The sequence below is a fragment of the Macaca fascicularis genome, chromosome 17 (assembly GCF_037993035.2).
Source record: "Macaca fascicularis isolate 582-1 chromosome 17, T2T-MFA8v1.1".
Classification (NCBI taxonomy): Eukaryota; Metazoa; Chordata; class Mammalia; order Primates; family Cercopithecidae; genus Macaca; species Macaca fascicularis.
In genome coordinates, this window is record NC_088391.1 from 1,192,847 (window position 1) to 1,213,063 (window position 20,217).

At 38.2% G+C, this 20,217-nt stretch overlaps 2 protein-coding genes across 43 annotated transcripts in view; one reads left to right on the plus strand and one right to left on the minus strand.

Moving 5' to 3' along the window:
- The window catches only part of EEF1AKMT1 (EEF1A lysine methyltransferase 1), a 147,280-nt gene that overhangs the window by 94,918 nt on the left and 32,145 nt on the right, over positions 1-20,217 (plus strand). Inside the window, exon 6 of one of the 5 annotated variants that reach the window (XR_012426715.1) lies at positions 3,946-4,796. The exons of the other annotated variants lie outside the window; for them this stretch is intronic. The gene's annotated coding sequence lies outside the window, so the exon portion shown is untranslated. Of the gene's footprint in view, positions 1-3,945; positions 4,797-20,217 lie in introns of those variants that run through there. 5 annotated transcript variants of the gene reach the window in all.
- The window catches only part of IFT88 (intraflagellar transport 88), a 120,992-nt gene that overhangs the window by 25,900 nt on the left and 74,875 nt on the right, over positions 1-20,217 (minus strand). For 37 of the 38 annotated variants that reach the window (XR_012426710.1, XR_012426711.1, XR_012426708.1 and 34 more), the window contains 2 exons: positions 11,713-11,765; positions 9,233-9,298 (listed from right to left, as the gene is read on the minus strand). Coding sequence is in view for 35 of the 38 variants with exons in the window: in XM_045376907.3 (XP_045232842.2) it covers positions 9,233-9,298; positions 11,713-11,765 (119 nt within the window). In the remaining 3 variants the exon portion in view is untranslated. Of the gene's footprint in view, positions 1-9,232; positions 9,299-11,712; positions 11,766-17,721; positions 17,977-20,217 lie in introns of those variants that run through there. The other variant, XM_065532935.2, reaches the window with a different exon arrangement.

Sequence of the window (20,217 nt, forward strand, 5' to 3'; positions counted from 1 at the left end):
AACATTATGACTATTTTTTTTTTTTTTTTCTGAGACAGAGTCTCACTCTGTCACCCAGGCTGGAGTGCAGTGGTGCGATTTTGGCTCACTGCAACCTCCGCCTCCCGGGTTCGAGCGATTCTCCTGCCTCAGCCTCCCAAGTAGCTGGGATTACAGACACCCACTACCACGCCCAGCTAATTTTTGTATTTTTAGTAGAGACGGGGTTTCACCATATTGGCCAGGTGGTCTATCAATTTTGTTGATCTTTTCAAAAAACCAGCTCCTGGATTCATGGATTTTTTGAAGGGTTTTTTGTGTCTCTATCTCCTTCAGTTCTGCTCTGATCTTAGTTATTTCTTGCCTTCTGCTAGCTTTTGAATGTGTTTGCTCTTGCTTCTCTAGTTCTTTTAATTGTGATGTTAGGGTGTCAATTTTAGATCTTTCCTGCTATCTCTTGTGGGCATTTAGTGCTATAAATTTCCCTCTACACACTGCTTTAAATGTAGTCCCAGAGATTCTGGTATGTTGTATCTTTGTTCTCATTGGTGGCGTTCTCTGTATTTCCTGAATTTGAATGTTGGCCTGCCTTGCTAGGTTGGGGAAGTCCTCCTGGATAATATCCTGAAGAGTGTTTTCTAACTTGGTCCCATTCTCCCTGTCACTTTCAGGTACACCAATCATACGTAGATTTGGTCTTTTCACATAGTCCCATATTTCTCAGAGGCTTTGTTTCTTTTCACTCTTTTTTTCTCTAATCTTGTCTTCTTGCTTTATTTCATTAATTTGATCTTCAATCACTGATATCCTTTCTTCCACTTGATTGAATCGGCTACTGAAGCTTGTGTATGCTTCACAAAGTTCTCGTACTGTGGTTTTCAGCTCCATCAGGTCATTTAAGCTCTTCTCTGCACTGGTTATTCTAGTTAGCCATTGGTCCAGCCTTTTTTCAAGGTTTTTAGCTTCCTTGCAATGGGTTAGAACATGCTCCTTCAGCTCAGAGAAGTTTGTTATTACCGACCTTCTGAAGCCTACTTCTGTCAGCTCGTCAAACTCATTCTCCATCCAGTTTTGTTCCCTTGCTGGCAAGAAGCTGTGTTCCTTTGGAGAAGAAGAGGCATTCTGGTTTCTGGAACTTTCAGCCTTTCTGCTCTGTTTCTCCCCATCTTTGTGGTTTTATCTACCGTTGGTCTTTGACGTTGGTGACCTATGGATGGATTTTGGTGTGGGTGTCCTTTTTGTTGATGTTCATGCTATTCCTTTCTGTTTTTTAGTTTTCCATCTAACAGGCCCCTCAGCTGGAGGTCTGTTGGAGTTTGCTGGAGGTCTACTCCAGACTCTGTTTGCCTGGATATCACCAGCAGAGGCTGCAGAATAGCAAATACTGCTGCCTGATCCTTCTTCTGGAAGCTTCGTCCCAGAGGGGTACCCATCTGTATAAGATGCCTGTCAGCCCCTTCTGGGAGGTGTCTCCCAGTCAGGCTACATGGGGGTCAGGGACCCACTTGAGGAGGCAGTCTGTCCGTTATCGGAGCTTGAACACTGTGCTGGGAGAACCACTGCTCTCTTCAGAGCTGTCAGGCAGGGACGTTTAAGTTTGCAGAAGCTGTCTGCTGCCTTTTGTTCAGATATGCCCTGCCCCCAGAGGTGGGATTTGGAGAGGCAGTAGGTCTTGCTAAGCTGTGGTGGGCTCCACCCAGTTCGAACTTGCCTGCTGCTTTGTTTACACTGAGCGCATAGAACCACCTACTCGAGCCTCAGCAATGGCAAACTCCCCTCCCCCCGCCAAGCTCTAGCATCCCAGGTTGATCTCAGACTGCTGTACTAGCAGTGAGCAAGGCTCCATGGGTGTGGGACCGGCCGAGCTAGGCACAGGAGGGAATTTCCTGGTCTGCTGGTCATGAAGACTGTGGGAAAAGCACAGTATTTGGGCAGCAGTGTACTGTTCCTCCAGGTACAGTCACTCACAGCTTCCCTTGGCTAGGAAAGGGAAATCCCCTGATCCCTTGCGCTTCCCGGGTGAGGCGACGCCCTGCCCTGCTTCGGCTCACCCTCTGTAGGCTGCATCCACTGTCCAACCAGTCCCAATGAGATGAACCAGGTACCTCAGTTGGAAATGTAGAAATCACTCATCTTCTGTGTCAATCTCGCTGGGAGCTGTAGACTGGAGCTGTTTCTATTTGTCCATCTTGGAAGCTTCTCTTACTTATTTTCGTCTTCTTTTTTTTTTTTTAGATGGAGTTTTGCTCTTGTCCCCCAGGCTGTAATGCAGTGGCACAATCTTGACTCACCGAAACCTCCACCTCCTGGGTTCAAGCAATTCTCCTGCCTCAGCTTCTTGAGTAGTTGGGACTACTGGCACCCGCCAACAGACCCAGCTAATTTTTGTGTTTTTAGTAGAGATGGGGTTTCACCAAGTTGGCCATGCTGGCCTCTAACTCCTTAACTCAGGTGATCCACCTGTCTTGGCCTCCCAAAGTGCCAAGATTACAAGCATGAGCCACCACGTCTGGCCTTCTCTTACTTATCTTCTGTATCTTATCTTATTCAGTCTTTGTTCTTAGAATTATGGAGTAACATAGTTTTCTAATTACTACTATGATTTTCAGCTCTGTACTGCCTCCAGGTAGATTTTAATTTTGCTGTATATTTTTATTTTCCTTATCTTTTTTCTTATATATTGTCCTATTATCATCCCCCTTCTTTTGTAACATCCTATTATCTTTTCACCTCAGCCTGTGACTTTCTGCCTCTGAAGTAATTAGAGGTTATGTATTTCTTGAATCTTACAGAAGGGGCCAAATATTTCTACAAATTTTCTTCTGGTTCCTGTAATAATTTTTTTGAACTCTTCTATTTTTCTAGGTCATAAAAACTATTTTTTAATGGCATTTTTTTTTCATAGCTCTGTACTGGCTTTCTCTTATTTGGGTTGAAATGAGGAAAGATCTATCAAGACCTTGTATTTGCCAAGAGTGAAGTGTATGGCTTGGCCTTAGTTCCCGTACTTGGTCTACAAGGATGTTGATTAAAAGATCCTTCTCCTCTTCATTAGGCTGACTTTTACATATTCTCCTGTACGAGGAAGGTTCTAGTACCTTTCAAAAGTTAACCTATCTATCCTATACTGTTATTCCTTCCCTGGCATTGTTTCAATTTTTCCTTTTCTACTAGATAATTCCCATTAGGCAAAGAAACATTCACCTCTATTCATCCTTTAAAAAAAAAAAGTTTTCCCCAGCCTGGCAAATATGGTGAAGCCCTATCTCTACTAAAAAATACAAAAAAAAAAAAAAAAAAAAAAAAAAAGAAAGCCAGATGTGGTGGTGTGCACCTGTAATTCCAGCTAACTCAGGAGGCTGAGGCACAAGAATTGCTTGAACCTGGGAGGCAGAGATTGCAGTGAGCCAAGATTGCGCCACTGCACTCCAGCCTGGGCAACAGAGCGAGACTGTCTCAAAAAAAAAAAAAAAAAAAGAAAAAAGAAAAAAAAAGTTTCCCTGGACCTTGCTACATTCTTCAAATGTCACCCTCCCTTCTCTTTCCTTGAACTTCGAGTTCCAAGTTTTTCTTCTCTTTTTCCTACTTCTATAATTAATCATTTTGGCTCTGTTAAACATCTTTCAAATACATCTCCCCACATCATCCACCAACATTATCATTGCATTCTGCCTAAATTTCTGCTGTACGATTTAGGTAGGGCATTTGAAAATATAGCTGTGTCTCATCCAGACTTGTAGCCAACCTTCTTATTTTCAGAAGCAGCCAGCACACCTCCCATTTTCTGATGCCTCCAATTCCTGGGATTTCCTGGGGTTCTATGTCGTGACTTGTTTTGCTTCTGCTGACTTCTCCACTACCTACCTACTCCTGCAGTTCTTCTGATCTACTAAGCAGAAAACTTTCCTAAAATTTAATTATCTCTTTGTTCTTGTGCATTTATAATTTTTTTTTTTTCTTTTTTAGATGGAGTCTTGCTCTATCACCTGGGCTGGAGCACAGTGGCGTGATCTCGGCTCACTGCAACCTCTGCTTCCTGGGTTCAAGCAATTCTCCTGTCTCAGCCTCCCAAGTAGCTGGGATTACAGGCGCCTGCCACTACGCCCAGCTAATGTTTTGTATTTTTAGTAGATACGGGGTTTCACCATGCTGGCCAGGCTGGTCTTGAACTCCTAGCCTCGTGATTCACCCGCCTCGGCCTCCCAAAGTGCTGGGATTACAGGTGTGTGCCACTGCACCCAGCTGCATTTTTTATAATTTTTATAAACTGTCTTTTTTTGGTTTGTAGTATAAGAAAACACAAGTTCAATCTGCTACATTTTCCACAATAGACTACCTATTGAAACAGACTCTGCATCCCTCTACCTCTGCCCTTACTAATGCTGCTGTCTACCTGCAGTGCCTGTTCCTGCCTTCCCCTCCGGGTAAACGTACCCTTCAAGGCCACTTCAAATGTTACTTCCTCTGTAAAACCTCATTATGTCAATTGTCCCCTAGTTTGGGCAGAGTTAAGAGCTCCTCTGTATTTTGACAGCACTTGGCACATTTTTCAGTTATCTCATTTATTATCCCATATCAGTTAACTATTTGTGAGTCCTTGGAGGCAGAAATCAAGTTGATTTATCTGTTGTATCCCCAGCACATAAAAAATAGTTGGTAAAAGTTCTGGGGAACAAATGAATGGATAAAGAAACAGGAAAGTCTTAAAGCTAGCGAACACTCATTTTTTTCAAAAATATTGCTGATAGTATATATAATAACAGAACACAAAATGTGTGCTAAACATGCTGAAATAAATGTATATGAAGATGGCCCCAACTTCTCCCTAAGTGCTTATTTAACACATCCTCTTGGACACTGAAGAGGCAGCTCAAACACAACACATCTGAAAAAAGGGTTTGATTTTTCCCTCCAAAAGCTGCTTCTTCCCCAGTTTCTCACATCTCAGTGGATGGCAGCTCCATCCTTCCAGCTGCCCAGAGCTATATTTGTGCAGTCACCCATGACACTCTCTCCCTCATGTCTCACATCTAAATGGCCAGCAAGTGCTAGCACTGATACCTTTGATACATATTCAGAATCCGTCTTGCCTACCTCCACTGCTATCTCATTAGTCCAAGTGAATACTGTGATTTTGCATTTAGGTACTGCCCACCCCAGCTTATTCTCATACAGCAGCCAAAACAATCTTTTGATTTGGATCTCAGGCACAGAAGATTGAGTTAATCATACTTTAGAACCTTTTGAAAACATATGTCAAATTGTATTATTGTTCCACACAAAATTCTCCAATGGTTCATCATCTCCCCAAAAATATAATTTGAAGCCCTGACCTAAAGCCTGTGAGGATCTACAGGTCCTGGCCCGCCCATTCTGCCTCTCTCTCCCCATCACATCGTCCACTGTGCTTCGACCACATTGACCTCCACATTGTCATGGCTTGCTTCTTTCTATTCTTTCAGGTCTCTGCTCAAATGCTAATTTAATAGAATGCCCTTCCCATGACAACCCTGTCTCAAATACCAGTCCCTCCCATATTCTCTATCTCCTTACCTGTTTTTCCTTCATAGCACTTATAACTACTGATATTATTTGTTCATTGTCTTTTCTCTTCCCACTAGAAACAAGTTCCATGACACCAAAGTTTTGGTCTGTTTTGTTTTCTGCTACATCCACAGTGCCAGAACAACGTCTGGAACAGAGTAGTCACTCAACTCCACAATAATTTGTAAATATACAAGCAATTTAAGACCATTAAAGTGAACCAGGCATGGTGGCTCACGCCTGTAACCCCAGCACTTTGGGAGGCCAAGGTGGGTAGATCATAAGGTCAGGAGTTCAAGACCAGCCTGGCCAAGATGGTGAAACCCCATCCCTACTAAAACTACAAAAATTAGCTGGGCATGGTGGCAGGCACCTGTTATCCCAGCTACTCCAGAGGCTGAGGCAGGAGAATTACTTGAACCCGGGCAACAGAGGTTACAGTGAACTGAGATCACACCACTGCACTCTAGCCTGGGTGACAGAGTGAGACTCTCTGTCTCAAAAAAAAAAAAAAAAGACCATAAAGTATTGTAGAAGTTAATAGTATAAAGTAACTTAAAATGTCACACATTACTATATAAATTGCCTTTGCATATACATTTATATTAATAATTCATAATAAGAAGGTAATTTGTACTTTCTGCAAATAAAGAGTGGCTTAGGAATTTTTTTTTTTTAGATTTAGAGATGCCCAGGCTGGAGCACAGTGGCACAATCACAGCTCACTGCAGTTTGGAAGTCCTGGGTTCAAGTGATCCCTCCATCTCAGCCTCCTCAGCAGCTGGAACTATAAGAGCACGCCACCATGCCCTGCTATTTTTTTCATATTTAGAAGAGATAAGGTCTTGCTATGCTTCCCAGGCTAGTCTTGAATTCCTGGGCTAAGGCAATCCTCCAGCCTCGGTCTCCCAAAGTGTAGAGATTACAGACATGAGCCATCACGCATAGCCAGAAACATTTAATGTAAAGTAAAAATCATTATTTTTGGTGGATGTTCTCTGAAATTTAGTATATCATCTATAACTCTGTAAAGCAGGTCAATTTTTGGTGAATAATATATTTTAAAACTAAATTATCCTGCTAGTTTTATCCAGAAAACTACTCTTCTTAAAACAGCACATTCCACGGGTGTAAATGTTTTTTCAACGACTACAGTTAAGGTAGAGTATTGATTACATTTGTTTTGAAAATTAAATAGGCCAAAGTTATCTTAGACACCCCCTATGGCATAGACAATCATTCATTCGATTCTTAGAGTGACTCATACTCTTAAGAAAAAAACCTGGCCTTCCTTGAAGACATTCCCCTTTCTGGCCCAGTGCAGAGGTGCTATGGTTACTGCAAGAGTCTCAACTGGCATCAATTTTGCACCCCCAAGAGGCCCTGGCAATGTCTAGAGACATTTCTGGTTTTCCTACGTGGGGGTGGGAGCGCTACTAGCTAATCTATTGGATAGCGGCAAAGGATTTTGTTAAACATTCCATAACCTCCTGGATGGCCTCCCACAATGTGGAACTGCACAATCTCACATGTCAGAGGTGCCAAGGCTGAGAAACTCTGGCCTAGCAGACTTTTGGGTTGCTCCACTTTCAAGAAAAGTTATTACTGCTATCTCTCATTTAATCTCTAAAGCACTAGTTCTCTAATATGACTGAGATTAAGAATCACATAGAAAGTTCTTTAAAAAGAAATAGGAAAAAACAGATGCCTGCGTCCACTGCAAATCTAAATGAAAATCTTTCTAGGTAGGGCTAGAAATTTGTACTTTAAAAAAGTTCTAGGCTGGGCGTGGTGGCTCACACCTGCAATCCTAGCAATTTGGGAGGCTGAAGCGAGAGAATCGCTTGAAGAGTGATTTTGTTTTTAGTAGAGCCCCGTCTCTATTAAAAACAAAAATTAGTTGGGCGTCGTGGCGTGCGCCTGTAATCCCAGCTACTAGGGACGCTGAAGCAGGAGAATCTCTTGAACCTGGGAGGCAGAGGTTGCAGTGAGCCAAGATCATGCCACTGCACTCCAGCCTACGTGACAAGAAGAAAACTCCATCTCAAAAAAAAAAAAAAAGTTCTAGAAGTAATTCCCATGTAGCCTATTTCCTGACTGGCATTTGTGAAAACTACTGCTATTAAATTAATGAGTCTACTTCTAATCAGCATTAGAGAACACCCTGCTCCTACACTCCTACCAAAGACCATAGCCAAGCTAACTGCTGTTGAGCATTTCTAGAAAGCCAAATGGAGAAATACGTTAGTGAAGAAACATGTAGTACATCTAGTCCTTGGCCATCAGAAAACTTGGCTCAGAAAAGATTTGTTTTTACTAAATTGTAATGCATTGTTTTGTGTTCATTGTCATCAAAGAACAAATTTGTTTATTTATTTGTTTATTTATTTATTTTGAGACAGAATCTCGCTCTGTTGGCCAGGCTGGTCTTGACCTCCTGACCTCAGGTGATCTGCCCACCTCAGCCTCCCAAAGTGCTGGGATTACAGGTGTGAGCCACTGTGCCCAGCCTTCAAGAACAAATTTTAACATGGTCGTTTCCAGCATATTATTTTATTTGCTCTAGGGATGTTATTTAAGAAAGTATCTACTGTATCTTTCAATGATTTTATCTACTGTATCTTTCAATGATTTTATCTACTGTATCTCTCAATGTCTAAAGAGAAGTGAATTAAGAGTTGAAGAAATACTTCTTCCCAATAAATTGCTTTATATTTCCACACAAAACAGTAAAAATTATACAACTACTTGTAACATTTTCTTTCCTTTGGCTGCAAGGCTATTCAGGGACAAATTTATAGTTTGGTGAGAATATGTTTTTCTTGATTCTGTTACTGCTACAATACTTCACATTAATACTGTAAGTTGCATCAATCCACTGTGCAACAAGATAGTAAATAAATGAATATCTTCTACAAAGATAACTTTACAAGTGAGTAAGCAGCATATTAACATAATGTTTTAAAATTGAAGTAACATTAAAAATTATTTGGGGCCAGGTGCAGTGGCTCATGCCTGTAATCCCAGCACTTTGGGAAGCCAAGGCGGGTAGATCACGAGGTCAGGAGTTTGAGACCAGCCTGGCCAACACAGTGAAACCCCGTCTCCACTAAAAATATAAAAATTAGCCAGGCACAGTGGCGCGTGCCTAGAGTCCCAGCTACCAGGGAGGCTGATGAAGGAGAATCACTTGAACCCAGGAGGTGGAGGTTGTGATGAGCCGAGATCATACCACTGCACTCTAGCCTGGGCAACAGAGCAAGACTCTAAGTAAAAAAATTATTTGCTATTATATCAGCAAGATATTAATGTTCTATTTTTATAAACCCTAAAATAATTTTCTCAACCTTAAAAAGTTGTTTACTAAAATGGACAGTTAAAAATGTCTTTCCTATAAAACACCACAGGTTTACAAACTTTGAAAAATCAACCATAGGCCAAATGCTTTCTTAAAATTCTATAGAATCTGAAATACGTATTTGTTTAGTATTAAAAAAAATTCTGTGGTATATTTAAATCCATCAACAATTAGTTATATAAAAATATGTACTTGCATAGTCAAATTTTTTGATCCTGTAAAATATTTAAAGTATCACAAATTATAGATTGGTATTTACATATACAATTACTGTAGCAAATGTAATTATATATTAGAACATAAAATATGAGAACTTATCACTTCAAAGTTATATTATGTAATGCCACTTACATTCGACATTTTCTGGAAATTTTCTGTGAGTATCTTTATAAGTATCTAATGCTTTTTGGTAGTTACCTATAAACAAATGAGAAAAATATAGCATATTAGCAAATTATAGAAACTAACAGGATTCAGAAAAATATTAATTTTAACTGACATACTGGCTATTTAATGGTTTAATAGAAAGGTTTCATGTTTTTTATACCACTCAATATAACTTTTAGAAGAAAAATGTACAGATAAAATAAATTTGAAATAAGGGTTAAAGCAGAAGTAAATGGGTGATAGTTGAAATTTAGCTTCTTCCTTTTTTTTTTTTTATTTTTTTAAGGGACGAGGTCTCACTCTGTTGCCCAGGTTGGAGTGCAGTGGCTATTCACAGGCACAATCATTATGCACTACAGCCTATAAACTCCTGAGCTGAAACAATCCTCCTGTCTTAGCCTCCAGGGTAGCTGGGACTATAGATGCACATTGCTGAGCCTGGTTCACTTTAAATATTTTAGTGGCAAAAATTAAGATCCACTCAATTTTCTAAAAAAGATTATTCCAGATGAACTGACAAATTTAAAAATAATCTAAGTTATGTACTTATAGTAATGTCAATGTCATCCATTTAGTTGGAAAATATTTAAGATGTTTTTATAGTTTTTTTGGGCTGGGCGTGGTGCTCACTCCTGTAATCCCAGCACTTTGGGAGGCCGAGGTGGGTGGACCACTTGAGGTCAGGAGTTTGAGACCAGCCTGGGCAACATGGTAAAACCCCTTCTATACTAAAAATACAAAAATTAACTGGCCATGGTGGCGCACGCCTATAATCCCAGCTACTGGGGAGGCTGACATAGGAGAATCGCTTGAACCCAGGAGGTGGAAGTTGCACTGCACTGAGATTAGTGCCACTGCAGCCCAGCCTGGGTGACAGAGCAAAACTCTGTCTCAAAATAAATAGGTGAATGAATAAATAAATAAATAAACGTTTTTGTGTTATTAATTTTTTTTTTTTCAGACAGAGTTTAGTGGTGCAATCTCAGCTCACTGTAACCTCCAACCTCCGTCTCCCGGGTTCAAGCGATTCTCCTGCCTCAGCCTCCCGAGTAGCTGGGACTACAGGCATGTGCCACCACGCCCAGCTAATTTTTGTATTTTTAGTAGAGATGGGGTTTCACCATGTTGGCCAGGATGGTCTCGATCTCTTGACCTCATGATCTGCCTGCCTCAGCCTCCCAAAGTGCTGAAATTACAGGTGTGAGCCACTGTGCCCAGCCTTTACGGTTTTTTAAACATTAAAAAGTTTATAGAAAGCAATTTATTTTATAACAAAATAATTTAGTTTCATGTAGCAACAAAGAATAGGAAAAACGAATTTGGGTCAAAGATCTTTCCTAAAATCTTAGCAAATGAGTTATAAATTTCTCTGGGCCTCTCTCTACAAGAGGGATGAAATAGAGACAGGAAGCATCTGACACAAAGCCAGTTCTCAATGCTAGCTGCTGCTTCTAACCTGTATTTCCATAACTGAAGCAGGCTATGTCTTTAAATAATTTAGAATAGTTCATATGTGTATATATATACTTTCTATATGACTGACGTTGAAATGAACATAGGCAATTGAGAACTCATGTTGATATAAATTGAATGTATATGGTATAGTCATGTTGTATATCCAATAAGAATTACAGATCCCCCCTAAAATGATTTGAGGCATACACTGTTATGGATTAAAACATTTCTGGTGCCATTCTGAAGGTGCTCACAGAGATAAAGAAGGAAGCCTCCCCGCACACCGGGTGAGAACAAACTGCCAACACTTTGAAAACTTGTGCTTCCCTCTTCCCTTAGATTGAATACTTTCTTTTCCTGGGCCATTTTTATGCTCTACAAGAGGGATTATAAATTTGTTAACATTTCTCTCCCAGCTTGATCTTTGACATTTTATGTATATTATTCACTTCACAGTTAGCCTAAAACTAATAGCATCTTCATCCTTCAGGACATGTGTCATCAGCAAGAATTTAATAAAAGCAGTAACAAAACACACACCAAGATAGCTAGTGATCTTCGGTATAAAAAACATATAGTCGCACTTGTCTCAGTGTGAGCTTTTCTCAGGCTTCACAAATGTCATAAATTTGGCCGAGCACACAGGACATTTAGAACCAACTGAGTAGAAAATGGTCATATAATGTATACAGTATGCCCATTTTTTTTCTGTGGCTAACTTGTGAAAATGATTACATGTTAAGTTTGAGAAATAATAAATCTGTTTTTAAGAAAAGTATTGGAATACATGATTAATATCTACTTTGTAAGCACAACTTTTTTTGTATGTAGTAATTATTGTGTTTTTCACACAATGCTTTGAATATGTACAGTTATAAAAAGTTAGTGTTTTAATAAGCAGATATGCAACCGGAACACATTTATATGTATGATTATCTAGAAGGAAAGAAGCAAAATATCTACAAAATGAATAAAACTAAAGCATTTACCACTTCTTCTAAAACAACTAGCTACCATCAGCTGCCATTTCACTTGTGTAGGCCTATAAAAGAAATAAATGAGATGAAATTAGATATAAATCTGTGATGCTCAGTTTTATAAAGCTATATATCTACTATTTTATATTACTTTTTGACCTTTTGTTAGAGCATTTTTATTATTGAAAACAGCAGATATATAATTTCCTTCAGTATTGCCTGTCATATTTATATTAAAACATATAAATTTAAGTGTTCTTCAAAGTTCCTCTAGTTCATACCTTTATTTAGATATTCATATGAGAACCACTTAACCTGTTTGGTTAAAAACCACTGCATTCTACTTTAAACTTAAAGGATCATTACTTTTGCTATAATCTTTTATCATAACACTTACACTTGCTTGCAAATTTAGTACCTGAGAAGCAATTTTTGATCTAGTGTTTGAAGATCAATTTTTGATCTAGTGTTCGACAAAAGAGAGAGTAAAAAAATTCTACTAATCCCTTTTTGTCCCTTAAAAAGAAATTTCTTTTCTAAAATAAATAACCAAAACCAGGATTTCTAAATACTTCTGTTAAAAATATCTCAGGATGGCAAGATATGAAGACAGAAACACCTAGGGAACAATCTATGCTTGTCTCATTTTTTGAATCTCCTTTCTAAGTAGAAGCCGGACGGCTTCAAAGAAAACCTCAGTTCCTACTCGATTTGATGGCAAACCAACCAGCTTTGGAATCAGATAGATCTGGCTTTAAATCACAGCCCTGCTACTGGGGCAAGTTACTTAACTTCAAATCCATTGCCTACACGGCCACCCACTGTGATCTAAATAAAATACATATCTAACCACATTACTTCCCTCCTAAAAGCCTGTTACCTCCCTTCCACCTACATGCTAAATCCAAGATTCTAACCCAGTTTATCTACTTTCTAGATCTTTTCTGCCTCTCCAACTCATCTTCCACCATGCCTCGCTTAACATTTCATGTCACAGCACATTCACACAGCAGCACGGGCTTCCCTGTATCCCCTGCATCTGCTAGACTCCTGGCTTTTTCATATACCACCATGTCTGCTTAGAGGGTCATTCCAACCTCTTTACTCTCTGCTCATGCCACATGGATAGACTGTTCCATATGCTCTCCTAACACCCTAGAATCACTTAACATTGCATTTACCATGTGGTATTATTATTTATGTTTCTGAATACATTACCTTCCTTCCTCTATAAAGATAACTATCATGACTTCTAACACTGTCAATCTAGCCTGTTTTTGAACTAAAAATGAATACAATCATATAGTATGTAACTTTTTTTTTTTGAGACAGGGTCCCAGTCTGTCACCCAGATTGAAGTGCAGTGGCATGATCTCAGTTCACTGCAACCTCCCCTTCCCAGGCTCAAGCGATCCTCTTGCCTCAGCCTCCCAAGTAGCTGGGACCACTGGCGCACACTGCCATGGCAGGCTAGATTTTATTTTTTTTAAAAGATATTTTGCCATGTTGCCCAGGCTAGTTTCAAACTCTTGAGCTCAAGAAATCCACCTGCCTCATCCTCCCAAAGTGCTGGAATTACAGGTATGAGCCACTGCACCTGGCAGTATCGTATCCTTTTATTAACTGCTGAATACTGAGATAGTCTTCAGATACCATGCAGTTTACCTACTTAAAGGACACAATACAATGGTTTTAGTGTATTAATTCTTTAAAATTATGATAAACTATATATAACATAACATTTGCCAAAATTTACCATTCTTAGGTGTACAATTCAGTGGCATTTCTCACACTAACAATATTGTGCAACCATTACCACTATTTCCAAAACATTTTATGACACCAAACAGAAACTCTGCAACCATTAAACAGTAACTCTTCATTCCCTTTCCCACAATTCCCAGTAACTTCTGATCTACTTTCCATCTCTATAAATTTGCCCATTTTAGACACTTCATGTAAGTGGAATATTTGTTCTTTTGTGTCTGGCTTCTTTCACTTAGCTAATGTTTTCAAAGTCCTTCCATATTGTAGCATGTAACAGAACTTCCTTTTTATAGTGGAATAATATTCCATTTTATGTATATACAGTGGTCCCCCTTTATCTGTGGTAGATACGTTCCAAGATCACCAGTAGATACCTGAAACTACAAATACTACTGAACCCTATATATACTATGTTTTTTCCTATACAAACATACCTATGATAAAGTTCAATTTATACCTTAGGCATGGTAAGAGGTTAATAACAATAACTAATAAAATAAAACAATAAACTATAATAGAATTATGTAGATGTGGTCTCTGTCTCTCTCAAAATGTCTTATTATACTTTACTGAGGGTAACTGAAACTGTGGACAGCAAAATACTGTATAAAGGTGGACTACTGTACCATGTTTTGTTTATTCATTGTTGATGGACACCTGGGTTGTTTCTACCTTTTGGCTACTATAAATAATGCTGAGGCTACTTTTGGCTATCGTAAATTGAAAGCTGAGGCTCAAACAGATGAGATACTTACACAAACATGTGTAAGTATCTTATCTTACATGTTTGTGTAAGTATCTGTTTGAGCCTTAGCTTTCAATTCCTTTGGGTATATACTTACTATACACTGAAAACTATACAACATTGTTGAAAGAAATTAAAGACGACATAGATGGAGAGGCATGTGTGTCCTTGAATTGGAAGACTTAATATTTTTAAGAAAAGAATACTACTCAAAGTGATCTATAACGTCAGTGCAATCCCTATCAAAATATCAATGGTGTTTTTGCAAAAATAGGAAAACTCACCCTAATATTCATGTGGAATCTCAAGGAACCATGAATAGCCAAAACAATTTGAAAAAGAACAAAGTTGAAGAACTCATGCTTCCTGATTTTAAAATTTGCTTTAATGCTACAATAATTAAAACTGTGTGGTACTACTGCAGAAGGACAGATATATACACCCAAAGAATAGAATCTAGAACCCAGAAATAAATCCTCATATATATGGTAAATTGATTTCCAACAAAGGTGCCAAAAGGTGCCAAGCCCACTCAATGGAAAAGGGACAGTCTTTTGCCTCCACAGCTAAATTGATCCCTATTTTATTCTTTTTGATACCACTGTAAATGGAATTTTTTTTCTCAATTTCCTTTTTGGATTTTTCATTGCAAATGCATAGAAATACAACTAGTTTTATGGGTTAATTTTATATCCTGCAACTTTGCTGAATTTGTTTTATTATATCTAAAATTTTTATGTGGATTCCTTAGCGATTTTACATATAAGATCATGTCATCTGTGAACAGGGTTAATTTTTACTTCATCTCTTCCAACGTAGATGCCTTTTATTTCTTTTTCTTGCCTACCTGCTCTGGCTAGAGTTTCCAGTACCATGTTGATTAGAAGCAGTGTAAGTGGGCATCGTTGTTTCTGATCTTAAGAAAGAAAGCTTTTGCTCTTGCACCATTCAGTATCCTGTTAGCTGTGAGTTTCCATACAATACTTTATCATGTTAAGGAAGTTCTTTCTATTCCTGATTTGAGTATTTTTATCACAAAGGGATGTTGAATTTTGTCATATGCCTTTTCTGCATTAATTGAGATGATCACGTGAGTTTTTCCTTCATTCTATTCATGTGAAGTATTAAATTGACTGATCTTCATATGTTGAACTATCCTTGCATTCTGGGAGTAAATTCCACTTGCGAATGATGTACTTCTTTTACTATGTGGCTAAATTTGGTTTGCTAGTATTTTGTTGAGTATTTTTGCATTTATATTCACAAAAGACATTAGTCTGTAGTTTTCTTGTAGTGTCTTTGTTTGCCTTTGGGATAAGGATAATGCTGGCCCAATTGACTGAGTTAGCAAGTGTTTACCTTCTCTTCAATGTTTAGGAGAATTTGAAAAAACTGGTGTGAATTTTTCTTGAAATGTCTGGCAGAATTTACCAGTGAATCCATGTAGCCCGTGGCTTTTCTTTCTTGGAATATTTTTTATTATTGACTTAATTTCCTTACTGGTTATAGGTCTATGCAGATTTTTTATCTCTTCTTGAGTTGGGTTTGGTTGATTGTGTTTCTACAAATTTGTCCATTTTATCTAGGTTATCTAATTTGTTGAGGCAAAGTTTTCGTATAACTCTTTTTATTTCTGTAAAATTGGTAGTGAGGCCTCTACTTGCATTTCTAATCTTAGTAATCAAGTTTTCTTTTTTTTGTTAGTCCATCTAGCTAGAGATTTGTCAATTTGGTTGAGCTTTTCAAAGAATCAATTTCTCGTTTTGTTGATTTTCTCTACAGCTTTTCTGTTCTCTGTTTTATTTATCTCTGCTCTAACTTTTATTTCCTTCCTGCTGCTAGCTTTGGGTTTAAAGTGCTCTTCTTTTTCTAATTCCTTAAGGTGTTTAGTTAGGTTACTAACCTGAGATCTTTCTTCTTCTTTAATGTGCTTACAGATATAAATTTCCCTCTTAGGGCTGCTTTTGCAGCATCTTGTTAAGTTTTAGTACATTGTGTTTCATTTTCACTTGTCTCAGGGATTTTCTAACTTCCCTGGTGATTTCATATTTGATCCACTAGTTAAGAGTGTGTTCTTTAATTCCACATATTTGTGAATTTTCCAGTTTTCCTTCTGTTATTAATTTCTAGTTTCATTATATTATGACAGAAGAAGATAATTCGTATGACTTCAATCTTTTCAATTTATTAAGTTGTGGCCTAACCTATGGTTTATCCTGGAGAATGTTCCACGTACACTTAAGAATGTATAATCTCCTGTTGCTGGGTTCAGTGTTTTGTGTATGACTGTTAGGTCTACCTGGTTTATAAACTGCTTAAGTCTTTATTTTCTTATTTATCTTCTGTGTGAGGTTCACAGAAGGCAACACACATTTTTGAAAGTATTAAGTCTCAAACTAATATTGAGGTCTATTTCATCCTTTAATTATATCAATTTTTGCTTCATACATTTTGGGGCTCCTCTGTTGGGTTTTTAAGTGTTGTACATTCTTGCAGTAATGAACCTTTTACCAATATATAGTGTCATTCTTTGGCTCTTGTAACCTTTTGTGACTTAAAGCCTATTTTGTCTGACAATAATACGGCCTCCCAGCTCTCTTTTGGTTACCATTAATATTTGTTTGGAGTATCTTTTTCAATCCTTTTGCTTTCAACCTCTTTTGTGTCCTTATATCTAAAGTGCATCTCTTGTAGACAGTATGTAAATAGACCCTGATTTTCTTATTCAATCTGCTAATTTTTTCTTTTAATGGGAAAGTTTAATACATTTATATTTAATGTGATTATTGACATAGAAGGATTTGCTTCTGCTGTTTCCTGCATGTGTTATATGTTTTTTCTTCCTCAATTCTTCCATTACTACCCTTTTTTGGTATTTTGGTGATTTTTTTTAGTGTACTATTTCGATTTTTAGTTATTTGCCTAACAATTTTTTATAATGTACTATTTGATTTTTTAGTTATTTTCCTAATGATTATCTTGGGTATTATAATTAACATCTGAAACTTATAAGCATCTCACTTGAACAATAAAAACTTACTTTATTTTATTTTATTTATTTATTGAGATGGAATCTTGCTCTGTCACCCAGGCTGGAGTGCAGTGGTGCGATCTCTGCTCACTGCAACCTCCACCTTCCAGGTTCAAGCGACTCTCATGCCTCAGCCTCCTGAGTAGCTGGGACTACCGGCGCCTGCCACCACACCCAGTTAATGTTTGTATTTTTAGTAGAGACGGAGCTTTGCCATGATGGCCAGGCTGGTCTCGAACTCCTGACCTCAGGTGATCCACCTGCCTGGGCCTCCAAAGTGCTGGGATTACAAGTATGAACCATCACGCTTGGACAGGATACAGAATTCTTGGTTGACAGTTTGTGTTTTGTTTGTTTGCTTTTAAATTTCAGGACTTTATATCATTCCATTGCTTTCTGGCCTCCAAGGTTTCTGGTGAGAAATCTACTAATAATCGTACTGAGGGTCCCTGTATGTGATGAGCTACTTTTCTCATGTTGCTTTTGAGATTCTTTGTTTTTGGATAGTTTGATCATAATGTGTCTCATTGTGGATCTTTTAGGGTTTTTCCTACATAGAGTTCACTGACCTGTGCAGACTTCTGGATTCATGTCTTTCCTCAAATTTGGGAAGTATGGCAATAATTTCTTCAAATAGTCTCTTTCCTCCCTTTTCCTCTCTCTTCCCCCCCTTTTCCTCTCTCTTCCCCTTCTGGAATTGCCATAATGCCTATATTGGTCCACTTGATGGTGTCTTATAATAATCATCATCACAATCAATATTAAAGAACATTACCTAATGCTGCTTAAAAATGGAATTACATTAAGTGGACCGGTCAGAACTAGGATTTCTTCATATTTTAATACATGATTTATGAATGTAAAGAAAATAAAAGACAACAGTTTAGGCTTAAACCAATTGCCAAAAACACTATATTACTAAAAACCATAAAAATCTAAGAGATACAGCAAGGCGAGGAGTTTCTACAGTAAAGAAATTTAATTCAACTACATGCCAAGTTGACATGTAAAGAATAAAGAATACGTAAAGAACTATGTGACATAACTAATACTCTCACTTCTCAAAAAGCCTACATTTTATTGTAGCAGTAGAACTTATAGAACAAATCAAAGCTTAGCATGTAAAAAAAAGAAAATGTGAAAATTAAGATATATGGTATAGAAAACAAACGCTCAAAAGAGATGTAATATAATGAATGTATACTGAATAAGTTTCTGTCACTGAGAAGGAGATTAACAGCAGGTGCAAGTGGAAGTAAGTTTATAGGAAAGTAGGGAGAGAGAAATGTTAGGAAGGTTTCTAAAAAAGGCTTCTATATTCTGGGAAACTGAGGCATAAAATACAGAGGGGAATTGAAGAGATCAGAGAAACAGGAGGGAGAGAAATACTTAAGACTGATGAGCAGTGCTCATTATCACACAGATCTGTGTGGCATCAATTCACCTGGTTACATAATTTTCCTCTGACAGTGCTTCACAGCCTGTGTAAAGGAATGGAATCAACGGCTAGAATAACCTAAGAACTGAAATCTCTTGGAATAAATGGGGTAGTAAAGCAAGAGAGAGAGAAAAAAAACAGGAATGTTAGCAAGAAAGGGAAAAGATGTGGCCAATTAAGCAATCTAGTATGGATAAGCTCAGAATTAAAGTCAGAAGGAGGCTGAGACTGCAAGATAAGGGGAAGGTCAAGAGGGGAGGTCTCAATATCACCAAAGAAAAATACACTGGAAAATAGGGAGCATGGAAGTTGGAAAGATAAGAGGTTATGTTCAGACAGCTGGATGTTGTAACTTAAGATTTTATTGGTGTAGGCTGGGCGCAATATCTCACGCCTGTAATCCCAGCACTTTGGGAGGCTGAGGCGAATAGATCACTTGAGGGCAGGAGTTCAAGACCAGCCTCACCAACATGGTGAAAAACCCCGTTTCTACTAAAAAAAAAAAAAAAAAATTAGCTAGGTGTAGTGGTATGTGCCTATAATCCCAGCTACTCCAGAGGCTGAGGCAGAAGAATCACTTAAACCTGGGAAGCAGAGGTTGCAGTGAGCTGGGATCAAACCACTGCACTCCAGCCTGGGTGACAAAGCAAGACTCTGTCCTCCGTCTCAAAAAAAAAAAAAGAGGAAAGATTTTATTGGTGTAAATGTGTTAGTAATCATCACAATCAGATGAGTCAGGTGACCGAACTAAGAGAGGGTAAAGATCAATGGAGTTAGGGAGGTCAAAACTTGTGGGGCTAGAATACTGATGGAATGAAAAGCAAGAATATAAGCTAGACTAGGTAAGGGACTGACTGTTAATCAACATCTCACATTTAGAAATAGGAGTTAAAAATGGAACAGTGGCAGACTGAGCCTCAAAGAAGGGAGAGTCTTGCATGAGCTAACGGCTAATGTTAGAGTAGTATTACGTGTAATTAAAAAGCTTACAGTGTATTACTGAAATAGCTTTAATCTTAAAGACGTAACTAAACTAAAACTATCTCCTCATCCTTGGTAATTAATTTTATAATTCTCAAAAAAAATTTATGTGAAATAAATATCATAAAAATGAATTGCCTAATACAAATTCCAAACAGAAATTATTTTACTTAAGCATTTCTTTATCATTCAAATCATTCAAATTATTCCAAGGGACATTTGATCTTAAAATTCAAATGGCCAACTACAAAGCAGATGATGATGTATTAAATTATTTTTGAGGGGGTGCGCCCAAGATGGCCAAATAGGAACAGCTCCAGCCTCCAGCTCCCACTGTGAGCAACAAAGAAGATGGGTGATTTCTGCATTTTCTACTGAGGTACCGGGTTCATCTCACTGGGGCATGTCAGACAGTTGGCGCTGGTCCGCGGGTGCAACCCGACCAGCAAGAGCTGAAGCAGGGCAAGGCATCGCCTCACCTGGGAAGTGCAAGGGGGAAGGGAATTCCTTTCCCTAGCCAAAGGAAATTGAGACACACAACACCTGGAAAATCAG